Below are 14,090 nucleotides of genomic sequence, written 5' to 3'. Positions count from 1 at the left end.
GGAGGGTGCGCGGGCGGGGGCAGGAGCGCCTGAGTGAAAGGCATGGCTGTGCGTGGAGCGTTCGGGGGGGCTGTAAAGCTGAAGGGAATGGGTGTCTCCCGTTTTGTTCGGAAAGGCGGGCGTTCCTCTTCCGTGAAGCGCCAGTGCACGTTCTGACTTCCTAGCAGCAGGCGGGCCGTGCGGCGGGGCCAGTGCGGGTTTCGATGATTGCAGTAATTCCGCTGATGAGGAAGTGCCGCGCTGGGCGCTGAAGTGGTAGGTGTGCCGTGCGGGGTTTATGCAGTTGGCTCTTACATAATGGTCTTCAGCGCATTTCTTTTATTAGCACCGCTGCCGTGTTCTAACGCGGCTTGTGCTGGAGTGGCAGATGGCGGGTGGGTGTCCTGGGCAGAAGCAGTGGAGTCTGCAACTGGGTAGGAACCTGAGGATGTGAAAATTGCAGTTCTGGGTGGTGAGTCGGGATGGTTCAGAAATGTGTTTGCGGATTGATTGATGCTACCCTGACCTTAGGCAAACGTGTGTCTAAATATTATTAGGCAACTCTGCTGCTAGGAGAAAAAACCCCACCTCCTTGCTGTGTCTGTAAGCCAGCTGATGTGAACACGGTAAGTTTGTTTAAAACACTGTTTCTATTGGCTTTTTGAGTCAAAAACATGAAAGTCGCCATTGTTTCAGTCTCACGTGGCTCAGAAGGGTGGGAAGAGAAAGAACTAAAAACCAGGACAAGGAATAATTGGGGAAGGGCCAGCAGACACAAAGGCTTGTCTGGCACTGTTGGTGCTTTTTGGACGTAGCTGATGCTGCAGTTGGCAGTATCTGCTGTCTTCCTATTAGCTTGATTTTGGTTATGTTCTCCCTGCAGTACAACAAAAGGTGTCGGTGGTGTTAGGCGATAGCAGTGTCCCAGGAGACTGCATGCAAGCCTTGAGCAATGAACTGGCATTGCCTTTTCCGTCTGCCCTCCTGACAGCAGCAGTAAAGCTATTCTGTGCCTTTGCCTGTCCTCGTAGGGTCTCCAGAATTATAGTGGTGGGGTCCTTGTTGGAATGGCTTGTCTATTCTTTTCTGTGGTTCAGCATACACTTCAGAAATGTTTTGTGACATTGCTTTTGTTTTCCAGATAGGATTTCAGTAAAGTCCTTGGGTTGTATCAGCAGGCCTTTTGTTTAGAATAGCTGAAGTTTGGTTTTAGCTCTTGCTGATTTTTTAGTTACATTTTCATGCAACTGGCCAGGCTGGTTCTTGTTATTTCTCATAAGGCATCCTGCTAAAAAAACAGTATTGCAGTAGTATGTAGCATCTGTGGCTTAGAGACCTAGAGCACACGGCTTTACAGGCCACCTGAGAGTGGTTCAGAAAACTCACAGAAAACTGTATTGTTCTAACTGGCTGCTAGCATGATGTTTTAGGAGTAATTGTACTTGCAGTGCTACTACTATACAGTTAGCTTTTGAAATCCACGGGGCAAAATTCTCTTGTGGAGTCAGCATCTGGTTGTACTTAGCAATTTCCCACAGCTTGAATACCTATTTAAAGTAGGAGACAATATGATGGATGGCAACTGAAGAACTTTGGCTGCTCAGGTGCGCTAGGTTTTAATGCTGTTGGCAGCAGAGCTCCTCACAGCTGCTTGTTTTACTTGCAGTCCACGTGATCAGACCAAACTATAAACTTGTAGAAGCTGTCAGTGTAACTGTGCTTTAACTTTCACTGCATCATGTTGCACAATGCCATGATAAATTCATTAACCAGCAGGAGACTCTGCCTTCAGCTGTGCAAAAAGTCCTAATTGTGTGAAGGCTGGTTAAGACCTTTAAGGTTAAAAAAAAAACCCAACCAAAAACCAACCCAACAGTCAAGCTTATAAGCTGGAACAGATTTGGAAAGGTAGACTAGCCTGTGCCAGGTGTGAGGATAATGGCAATTCATATAAATCATTAATTTGCCCCATCTTTCAGTATTTCTGTTGGGTTTGAGTGCTGATCTTCTCTTGGTTTTGATCTTTAGAGTGTATTATTAGAGTTAGTATTATTAGTAGTACTGTAGCAGGCTTTTAAAAAGTTGTGCATTGGTTGTTGCTTCCTATTTTATAACTCATTGGATCTCTTTGTTCTGTGTCATGTTAGACAAGGCTTTTCACTGTACAGTTTATTATTACATTTCTTGAAATGTAATGTTGAAATTTTTTCCTAGCCACAATGAAAGAAAACATGCCTGGAAAATAAAAATAAGCTTTTCTGATGAGTTAACTGGAGAGAGCCTGTCATATCTTAAGGTTACAATTAAGTGATGGTAATTGTTTCACTTTTAAGATGCCTCTATCTATAATGATCTTTTTTGGAAAAAAGTTCTGAATATTTCTGAGAGCAGTAGACTTGCTTTTGTATTGCTTCTTATGAACCTTCTAAATTTTATACCTTTCTTATTCTTATATTTCAGGCTGTAAGAACATTCTGTGTTACCGAAGGAAGGTTGCCTCTGTTTGCGGAGTGACTTACAATGTCAAGAACTGTATCATCCTGGATCTTAAGCTCAGCCAGGAACAGCATTGTTTTACAAGGAAAAGGACGTTTGTATTCCATCTGTATCCCAACTAGAAACAAGGTAAAATGGAAGCTTGTTTTCTCCAAAACACGTCCCTGCCCTGCTGGGAGCTGCAGCTTAGACAACACTTTCTGCCTAAAAAAAGCATTCCGACACACTTCCACTGAAGAGGAACATTTCTCTTTCCAGTTATCTCCATCACAAATCAATGATATACTCAGAGCAAGTGAATTATCCCATAAAATACTGGATTTAAATGGTAAAAATGCAAATTCTGTGTTGAAGTTTGAAAGTAACCAGTTGGCATCCAACACCCCTATTGAAGACCGCAGAAGGGCAGCCACTTGCTTGCAGACCAAAGGGATGATGTTTGGAGTCTTCGATGGTCATGCAGGTTCTGCATGTGCTCAGGCAGTAAGTGAGAGACTACTTCATTATATAGCAGTTTCTCTCATGTCTCGGCAAACCTTGGAAGAGATCGAGCTTGCTGTGGAGTGCATGAAACCGGTTCTGCCTATTCTGCAGTGGCACAAGCATCCAAATGATGTAGAGTATCGAGAAATAACTTCACAATATTTTGAAAACCTCCGGGTTTACTGGCAACATCTACTGGACCTAGACACTGAGCCAGGATTTAGTTTAGAAGAGGCCATGATATGTGCATTCAAAAGGTTAGACTCAGACATATCACTGGAAGTTCAGGCTCCCCAGGAAAACGAATTGATGAGAAATGTGGCCCTTCAGGTAGCTTTTTCTGGTGCAACAGCCTGTGTAGCTCACATTGACGGTGTTCACTTACACGTTGCGAATGCTGGTGACTGCAGAGCAATTTTAGGCGTTCAAGAAGAAGATGGAACGTGGTCTACTCTTCCTCTAACCCGAGACCACAATGCCTTTGATGAATGTGAAATTAGAAGACTGAAGAGAGAACATCCTAGATCTGAGGAGAAAACTCTATTTGTGAATGACAGATTACTGGGGATTCTCATGCCCTCCAGAGCTTTTGGAGATGTGCAATTAAAATGGAGTAAAGAATTGCAACACAGCATTCTTGAGAATAGCTGTGATGTTGAGGCTTTAAATATTTATCAGTATGTTCCTCCAAACTACCATACACCCCCTTATTTAACTGCAGAGCCTGAAGTCACATACCACAAATTAAGAAGCAAGGATAAGTTTCTGGTTATTGCTTCAGATGGACTATGGGAGATGCTAAGTAATGACAAGGTTGTGAAACTTGTTGCTGGACACCTTACAGAGCTTAGTATGCAGAAACCACAACTGGCTTTTGAGAAGCCAGTTAATTTGGGTTATATGCACAGCTTGTTACTTCAGAGGAAAAACAGAGGCGTTGCCTCACTCGACCAGAACATAGCAACTCATTTAATAAGGCACGCAATTGGAAGTAATGAGTATGGGGAGGTGGACCAAGAGAAACTTGCTGCAATGTTGACGCTGCCTGAAGACCTTGCGAGAATGTACAGAGATGATATCACAGTTACTGTGGTGTATTTTAATTCAGAAACAATTGAAAATTACTATAGAAACAACGAATAGCAACTTGCACTGCTGCTCTTCTAATACAGCTAGCCAACTTCGATACTGAAACCATTACTGTTTGTCTCTGATACTCAAACCGTTACCAGTGTTATAGTCTGGAAGTTCCGAAATCTTTTTACTTACTAGTCTGGAAAATAACTTTCTAGAAGCAATTTTGGTGAAAGTTCTGTGGGTTTCCAGGTCTGTATGCACTGAAGAAAAATGTTTTGATTAAAAATTCACTGAAATTTAACTGAACTAAAGATTGCTGACCCTGTTCTGATTCCATGGGAACCACTGGAAAAACTTTCCAAATGAACGAACAAGACAAATTTCACTGAGACTGGAACAATTTAATACCTGTAGCTGCACGGAGTGTAAGAAAGGCTCTGCTCTTGTGGAAAATGAGTAGCATCTATTGAAGCACTGTAACTGAATTAAATAAATAAACTCCCAAACCTTTATTTGATGTAACAGTGTCAGATACTTTTACAAATTGCCTCACAACACTAAATAAGATTGTTCAAAGAGCCTTGGGATTGTCAGATGCTCTCCCCAATTCTTTTTTTTTTAAGCTAGGAAACAAAATCGTGTTTTCTTCCACAATCATTTTGAAGTGTGAATGCATATTCTCTTAACCCTGTGTGTGGACTTGTGTAACAGCTTGCAGCTCAAATACACATGAGGGACTTAATGATTCCCTGTTTAGGAATTAACAGTACTAAACTTGAGTATTGAAGTGTTTAACTTGCTTAAATAATATACCCTTTTATTAAGCATTGATCTATGAAGTGCTGTGCATCAAATCCACCAACTGTTAGTCAAATGAAATTTGACCGATCCAGATGTTCAAAAATTCCTGTGAATATTAAATACAGCAAAGAGAGAGCATCCTTCTCCTCAGATTGAACTCAGAAGAGAGGAAATAATAGTGCTGACACTTCACCAAAACTATATTTAGTCTTTTTTTATTCTTGTCTCTGGATGTCAGCTTTTCCTCGCAAGTGCAGTTATTTTCTCTAATGAATGTATGCTCTAATCTCTGAACATATAATTTTGTTTATTTTACAATGGCTTTCCTCTATACTATGCTTTCTGGAGTGCAAATCCAAGCTTGCACACTAGCTGTATTTTCTTAAATATTACACATGACGTTCTCTAGTGACTCTAACTTGTTTACACACAGCAGTAACTGTTGCCTGCAAGAATGTGCATACTGGGAATATAGGACTGTTTACTGCTACCAAGTAAGAACTTCTGTGGGTGTAGCAAAGCAGATAAAAATACTGTGCTTTTTTCTGGATTTCACTTAAAATGAAAGTGTTACTCTTCTGCTGTATAGCAGATGAAAAAGTACTTAAATTTTTCCTCAAGTTCTTAAGTAAATGAGATTTTGGAGCATAACCTGCTAGCAGTTGTGGATTTGGGACTTTTTGCATACTTCTACAGATCAAAATTCTCACTGCTTTTTCATGCATTTAAATAATCCATTTTGAAGATTGATTAGAAGGAAACTAAAACTTTAAAAAATAGTCATGCTTCTCACTATTCAGGATTGACCTGTAATTCAGTGCTATAGCTGCAATCACTGAATTCATCCTTAGAAACCTGTTCTGGAACTCTAATCTACTCTTAACTTTTTTTTCATCTAGTACACATTGAAGTACATCCAGCAGTTCAGCTTGGAGGCAGGTAGCCTGATTTTTCAGATAAATTGAGTAGGTCTATTCTCCTTGATATCAACTAAACAGGATTGCCTCAAGAAATCTGACACTTAAATCTTGGTGACAGGGACTGCATGAAGACTATAGGTATGTTCAAGATGTTACAGAAGTTGCTGCAATTCTTGTTGCTTGGGGTCCAGATTAGTCTAAAGTGTGCCCTCATCCTTAAGGCTGGTACTGTGGAGACTGAGATTGCATCTGCCAGAGAAAGGCAAACAGTGAAGGTTGCCCGGTGTTAACTTCAGGAGGGGTCTTACCTGCCTGCAAGGCAGTGGGGTGAGGAGGGGAGAGCTCTTAGCAGCATTCCTAAACCCTTTTGACTTTAACTGGGCTGTTTCCATTTGCTCTTCCAGATTTTTCTATGTGATTAGTTATGTGTTTCAGAGCTTGAAGTGTAGACATAAAGCAGTAAAAGAACCTTTCTAAACTACCTCTTAATAGAGAAATTACTTAATGGTGCAGCTAGAGGAACCAAGTGGGTAAATCACATTAGAGCTGACATCAAGTGACACTTTATGAAGATAATCTAGAAGACTGTTTATGTAGTGCAAACCTGCAACTGCAAAAGTAATGTAGCAAACCAGCTAGTTTATAGTCATAAAATACAAATAATCTGCTTTGTTCTTTTCACCACCCAGGGGTGAAATCCAGGTTGTCTTTTGAAAGTCATTGTGACATTGTGTTATCTAAGTGTTCTCCGGATATGTTATTGTATGTAGGTTGTTGTAACTGCAAATTGATAATGAATGTTTTGAGGATCGTGTTTGATGGTAAGAAAGGTACTATTTCTAATTCTGTTACTTTGGTCAGTTGAACACGCAACACTATAATTACCCTACAGTGGAAAAGGATAACATTAAACTGGTTAGAGGTTTTTTGGGTTTTTTAAAAATGCAAATCATGGATTTAACTGCATGCTCCCTGGAGTTTGTTGCAGGCCAGTGAAAGGTACCTGTCCATACCTGTGGTGAGGAAAACAATGATTCTCCCCCTTTGAACTGGGTCATAGACATTTTCATCTCGAACTGCAAACACAGCTAATAGGCATTAATAAAAGTAGTATTTTGTGACTTGGAGAACCAACAATGTTTAAATGAGCCATGTAAACACTGTTTCTGCAAGCACAGTGTTGCAAAGATTTGATAGTGTATTTAGATACAAGTCCTGCAATATTGAAAATATGTTGGAACAAACATCTTTGCAGGCAGTCTGGATTAGGTTAGATAATACTCCTTGGTGTTTGTTTTATTTCTATAGCAGTCCAGAGAAGCAATAGACAAAACCACACACAAATTCTGTATCTTAGAACATGGTATTATGGGCATTATGACTCTTAAGTAAAACACCTGAGGTTTAACACTGATATAAATACTAGAAAAAATATTATTTTATTCCCTAAAACGTAAACCTTGAGTTGAATGACAACTTGTTACCTTGTTTTTACTCCCGAACTCTTATTCCGTGTTCCTAAATTATAAATTTTATTTATACACTACAGAGGCCTGAATTCTTAAATATTTGGAGGTTTTGGAGGGGGGGTGTCTTTTTCTTTTTTGGTAACTTCTTTGTAAATAGCAAGGTGGGGTGTGTCACTGCTTTTTAAAGTAAAAATATTCGTTTAACGCTTAAAACTAATCTTTATTAAATGGATGGAAGACTGAATGTTTTGGTTGCTGTACTGGAACCTGGTGTTCTTTCTGCTGAATGATCATATGAAAAGATGCCAGATTCCAGGTCAGAGAGCGTAACCGTTCAAGCTGGGGTGAAAGTAAATAGTTTGAGTAGGCATTGTGAGTTTGCTTAAGTGTTTGTAGTTCTGTGGTTTTCCCACAATGGAAATAATTGTTCATATATAAAAGTAAGGACATCTTGATACTATTGAGGTTCCACTAAACTGACCGGTCAGCAGAGGGAGCATGACTTCACTGGCCAAAATATCCAATTTTTGCTTTAGCTAATTTGACAATCTACATAAAAATATTTTAACTTTGCTGGTTGACGTGCACATATGAATTCTTCAGCAGTTAAAATACCATTGTAACATACAGCACACAGTTGATGTGAAATTGTCTTAATAATGCAAAAAACCCCCACAAGTATCTATAGAAACGTTGATTAAATCCTTGAATTACAACAGACCAGTAGTAAGGCAAGTGTTCATATACTTAGACTTTGAGGCTTAACTTTACTTTCATTAATTCCAAGTGTTTGTCTTTTTAGGGGGAGTAAAAAGAAGATTATTTGGAACAGTGTTTTTCTTGGTTTTTTCCCCCCCCAAAAGAAGATATTTGTCTAAACTTTGAGGAAGACTATTTTGGTATTGTTTTAGTCGAACAGAGCTTCTCTGTTCAGAGCTGTAATTGTTTGGAGAACTGAAAGTAGACCTGTGCTCAACTCGGTGTTTTGTCAGATATCAACTGGTCACACGGGTGGTATGTGCTCTTTACTACCACAGGCTTAATACTTCACTAGCAAGTAGAAGAGTAGGAATCCAGGGCATGTGTTTCTTGTGGGGTTACAAAGCATGGTGTGACATGACACAAAAAGATTTTTCTTCTTTATATCTGTTGTAGAGAGGTTAATCTTCAAAGAAGTAGTATTGTAAAATAAGACACTTGAAATTTTACTAAGTCTTTGTCATTATCCTGAGGATCCTGTTCCGACTCCTACTGTCCAATGTCTCCAATTGCCAGCCAGGTGAGGGTTAGTCTTACTCCTTACTGCATTAGTTAATTGCTACTCAGGGACTTTATGGCCCATTAGCCTGTACTACAGGACCACGCCAACAAGCAGTGGGGCATCTGCTTGTTTGGCGACTTTGAGCCTGTGCTATTGGAGACACTCAGAATGTTTTGGCTGAAGCTGTTTAACAGCTTCAGGGGAAAAAAAGGTGACTGAGACCCAAGCCATCATGGAAAGGAAGCATAATTATGGTTTCTGCTTGGGTTAAGCAGACTTAATTGGGCACTTTTTTTTTTTTAAGAGAAATACAGAAAGATTTTTGCCTTCTGGTGAGCTTTTTTGAATTGGAAACAATGCAGAGGGGAAAATGTGGTCAACGAACAATGCTAGAGTTCCAATACTAGGAACTCTAGGCAGCAAGTGATTCATAGAACATACTTTTCATGCCTTCCTCCTGAAATTTTGGAGCCAGTTCTATAGGGACTTGTTCTAGGGTGGGTTGGTTAACTCAGACTCTTAACTTCGTGCTTCTCTCAAATCACCCAGAAGATGCTAGCTGTGGGAATAGCTCTTCCTGGCTGTAGGCTGACAGAAACCAGCAGCTTTCTGTCAGCTCAGGGGGCTCTGAGTTTTGATGGTGGAGCCTTTGATATGCTCATTTCTATTTTTCTTCAGTGTGCTTTGCTTCATGCTCTCTGAAACAGTCTTTGTTGCTTTGAGGTGGCTCCTACACCACTACTTCATGCTCCACAGTTCTGTGGTGTTCTTCTTAACAAAAAGGATTTCAATTCCAGTGCATTACTGAATAAACCTTCCATTTCATACCTGCAGAACCGAGGTTGGCCAGAAGATGTCACCTGAGACTTGCAACAGGAGAGCTGTCATGACTTCAGTTGCTCTTTGCTGTTATGTATGTATTCATACCATAAATTTCAAGTGCTGTTGAAAATGGAGGGAAACCCCCCCGCAAATCACCTACACGCATCTTAAAAATTCAATGTGATTTATTAGTACTTCCAACTTATGAACTGGATAATCTGTGCAAAGGTTTCATTAATTTGCTCCACACATAGACTTCGGTCAGGTTCTGATCTCAAACCTATTTGATATATTTGCTAATCAGGTGTTTACTCTGCTCTTTCTCTGTTAAAAGCAAAACCTAGTAATTTGGCTAGATTTTCAGAGAAACTGATTAAAATCTTCCAAGTTAGGCCTCATGTTGCACCATCTTAATTTAAACAAACCAAAATAGTTATTGCTTACTGTTTGCAAGCGTTTGTAAAGCGAATAGAAGTTCCGCATCCATCCTAGTTCTGATATTGCCATGCATTAAGAAATGTACTGTTTGCTATGAATTCCTAAGGCACGTACATAGGACCTTACTCTCATTTGTGGAGCTGTGCTTTTGAATGAAATAATTGCTGAATTTTTTAAACTATGATAATAGAAGAGAATAAATTCCAGCCAAGTGATGACTTTTTTTTTCTTTTTCCTGCTTGGGAGGTAATTGCAAATTTATGCAAATTACTGATAGCATGATCCCAGTTTAATTGCTGGTACCTCTCTATTAAAAACTAGCAAATAACTCAACTGTTATCAAACAGCTTTCCTCAAGTTGTTTTTTGCAAATATACGTTTTTACAACTGTAAATTGGTGCAGGAGCCTACTCATCTAGATAAAAATGTAACAAAATTACTACGCATTTGAAACGGGTTGTAGTGTTCACCAAACCAACTGCTTTATGCAGCTTTATGTATTATATGGATGTGTAACTAAACCCCATCATTTGGTCTACAGATGAAAAGCAAGGCAATAATAATATCCTGGACAGTCCTAGCACAAGGATCTTGCTACTTTAAATATATTTTTGTGATATGAAAATGTGGCTTTTACCTCTCGTCTCTTCAGAGAGCGTATGAATGTACATTCATTTCAACATTTTATGAGGTTTTCTATACTTGACTAGATGAAATCTTAGCTGCTTTAAGAGCTTTCACGTGAACTTAGAGGCATGACTGCATATTTCTGACACATTCCTTAGGAACACGTCAAAGACTGGCTCTGATTCTCAAGATGCTGTTGAATTAAAACAAAATATACCAATGATGTAGGCATTGCCTCTGAAATCAGATCTCTTGAGGCACTGGTCCATAGGATAATTATCCTCTGAGCTGTGGCAGTGGATGAAACCAATTGAGTAGAAAGTAAGCAAATGTCCTTCTCTGAAAAATCATGGGATTTTTGATTCCCTGGCCCGGAGCAGAAAATTCGCTGTTGTGCTGCCCCTTGAGATCACACAAGATTTCACTACCATAATGTCCTGGGACTTGGTCCAGAGCCAACTGACCTCTCCTTGAAAAATCTGGAAGGAGTAAAAGTTTGAAACCCCTGGATGCGTACATTCTCCCCACGAGCAAGATGTGGTTTTAGATGGGCAATACCCATGACTGTGATGATTACAGATCTATATCAGCTCTTGGCCGATACAGAGTATTTTGTTTATTGCTGACCAGTTTTTGAACTTTGCTCTTTTTCTGTAGCAAAAATAGGTTAGATCAATATCCTATTAATAACCTATTCAAGCCCAAAGTTCTATTCATCCTCACTCTCAAAACAAGAGGTATTTCCATTGTTCATTTCAACCCTGAACTCATAAATCATAAATGAACTTGAAGTATTCATTTCCCTCTTTCAGCACTACCTTTATCTAGTATTTGCTGACGTGGCTCATTATGTCTTATTTTTGACCACAGTCAGGCCTTGTTTTCTGAGCAGATGAATTCATTGTTCGAAAGGATGCTATAAATAGAATTTAGGGGCCACCAAAATGAGAAATTCTAGCTCATTAGGCTTTCAGCTTTCAGAACAATGTGATCTGATATGTGGAAGTTTTGAGCTGACGAAAGCAAAGACGTAGCTAATTGGTTCTGAACCTTTAAATTATGAATGGGCTATTTCTGTATTACTGTTAAGGGTGATAGAAACCATATAGAAAAGGGATTTGAGGCAGCATATATTGGAAGGAGAGAAAGGAGAAAAAACTAGGGTAGTTAATATTTAGGAAAATATACAAAGTGTATACAGTGGGATAAACAATTAGCTTCTGGTTTTTTTCTGGTATTCTGAGCTATCTTCTTCAGGTGAGAGGTTTGCATAAAATTGAAATCTTGTTAACCTCTGCCTATCTTCCTCATATGTAAGAGGCAGATATGTCTCCTCTATCAACACTTGGTGTTGAAGTGGTGAAGTAAATTTATGAATATGTGACTATTTCAATATCTCAAGTAGGATTACTAATGGAAAATGCATGAATCCTCTAAACTATCTAGTCTCGTGGAAGATTAGAGGCTTCCTGCATCAGCCCAGAAATATGTCCTCTGGGAACACTGTGAATACTGTGTGCTCGTTCTTCTCTGAACAAGTGTCTGGTACGCAGTGCCTTGCAGAAGTTGAAACTCTGGTGTTGGGGCATGCATGAAGACTTCACCCTAATTCCTCCTTTACTGGCAAGCTTCAAATGTGATTGGATGCCAAACTAAGTCAGTTTTATTATCATGAAATAATGTCCTAACTAATGTCTTTGCTTCTTCTTTCCTTCCTGAGAAACAAAGCATACTGTGCAGGGTAAAGACCCTATAATCTCGAGTCCCAGTAAGTAACCGAGGAGGAGCGATAGACCGTTTTTCTAGGATATGTGTATTTGCTATTGAAGAATTACATTAACACACTGTTTTCTACCATCCTCCTAGGACATCTTAACTTTGGCTTTTTTAGTGCCTACTGAAACCAGGTGAGTCCATGTGTTGCCTTTGAACCAAGAGTTTACAGGAGAAACTGATGACATGATTTTCTTTAACTTCTATATTTAAAATTATTGTGCTTTAAGGAGGCTGTGAAATATGAGTGAGATAAAACACATGCAGATATGGGATGGGATCTTTGAATGGCAGTGGACCATATAGCTTTGGTAATTAAAAGTCAGGGAAAACCAGCTGCTAAGAGCCATTTGTGACTTACAGAAGTGTGCAGCTTAGAGACCTTTGTCATGGTTGTACTGCCGTCCCCTATATGTACAAGAAAGTACATCTAGTGTAAATATCTAAAAGGGAATAATGGGTAGAAAGGGGAACGGGTGAAAAAGTGAGAAGATTTGTTGAAATCAAATCACCTTAGGAGCAGATAAAATCTAGGAATCCCAGTAGTGTGCTCTCCCCTGCTGCTAGTTCACTGATCTTAGTTCAGACTTGGTCCTACAGCACAGACAGGCCTTAAGAAGTCCCGCTTCTTATTCCTGAGTATGGAATAATGGAATGTCTTGGACATCAAGCATTTTCTTGCTCATATCCAGGACAGCAAAATTAATGTATCACAAATTTGATCTTTCGAGAGGACCGTTTCAAGACATACATTTAACATTTAACTACAAATTTTCTTTTTAAATAAAACATCTAACATTAGTATCCAAAAGATTAAGATGACTTTGCTGTGTTTACAGTGCTGCAGTGAGAACAATGGCAAGACAGGTGGTTAAATTTTCCCAACTTTTTTCATGTTGTTTGGGTGATCAGGGTGATTGCTGGACTTCCAGGAAGAACTGCAGATCGTTTTGCAGACTCACTCATACAAAACTAACAGAATGGACTTAAGGACTTAAAGTATCTGAAATTACAGTTGGGCTTTGTGTTTGTGACTTGACAAGCTGGCTTTTCTTACACAGTGCAGATTTTTTTTTAGAGAAACGTGAAACATTGTCAGCTCCAGTATTCACAGCCTGCACGGCTTTTGGGGTTTAATGGAATATGGGGCACTCTGTCATCAGCAATTTAAACACATGACCAGCCTCAGTGATGCTGTAGAGCATGTAGAGCAATGCAGAGGTACCTGAGCTAACCCAGAGCTAGATGATAGTAACTTGGCACTTTGCTGGATTATTTTGCCTCACTGAAAGAGGACAATTTGTTTGGACAGTCAGTCGACTGCGGCTAGACCGTGTCTAGTGTATGTATGTACATCTTACTCTTGCTAAGTTGTAGAGGCACATTATGTCTCTGGAGCAGCTATCTATAGCACAGTACTGCTATCGTGGACAGGACTGTAACGGAGCGGTGGTCTAGATGGAAGCCAGTTCTTAGTTGTAAAGGCAAGGCTAACACTTAACTCATGCTGTTTAAAGTCTCTGCAAGTGGTTCTATGTAACTGGCAGATAACTGGGAGAAGTCCTTTGATTTTCCAGTAAACAAGAACAGAAATTAAGAAATAAAGTAATTGATAAATCATGTTCTTACTCTGTTTAATCTTAATTCAAATGACAAGAATGAATGCATTAATCCCTTCTATTTTTGTCTTGGTTTTGTCATTTCTATTGTTAATACATGTAACTTCAAAGTTACGTGTCTTTCCTGCTGTGTTTTTTGATGTTATTTAAGAAATAATTCTTTCACTTTCCTAAAACAGGAAATTTCTAATGTAGTTGTGTAGAAATATTTCTTCGTCTAAGCATTTTGCAGCAAAAATAAAGCTATTGAAATAGATAACTAGTGCATTCACAAGTCACGTATCCTCCTTTAAATTGTTCATTTTATTTAAATTAATAAAATAAT

At 39.2% G+C, this 14,090-nt stretch overlaps 1 protein-coding gene across 1 annotated transcript; it reads left to right on the top strand.

Moving 5' to 3' along the window:
- The first annotated feature begins 2,499 nt into the window (after positions 1–2,499).
- Positions 2,500–4,225, top strand: PDP2 (pyruvate dehyrogenase phosphatase catalytic subunit 2). The gene has a single exon (XM_010136602.1). It carries the CDS (start codon positions 2,500–2,502, stop codon positions 4,099–4,101), a length of 1,602 nt encoding a protein of 533 aa, XP_010134904.1. The 3' UTR covers positions 4,102–4,225.
- Positions 4,226–14,090: the final 9,865 nt, after the last annotated feature.

This window comes from Buceros rhinoceros, unplaced genomic scaffold, assembly GCF_000710305.1.
Source record: "Buceros rhinoceros silvestris isolate BGI_N320 unplaced genomic scaffold, ASM71030v1 scaffold47645, whole genome shotgun sequence".
NCBI classification, from domain to species: domain Eukaryota; kingdom Metazoa; phylum Chordata; class Aves; order Bucerotiformes; family Bucerotidae; genus Buceros; species Buceros rhinoceros.
The sequence above is the reverse complement of the archived record's forward strand: the minus strand, read 5'-3'. Positions and strand labels throughout refer to the sequence as shown.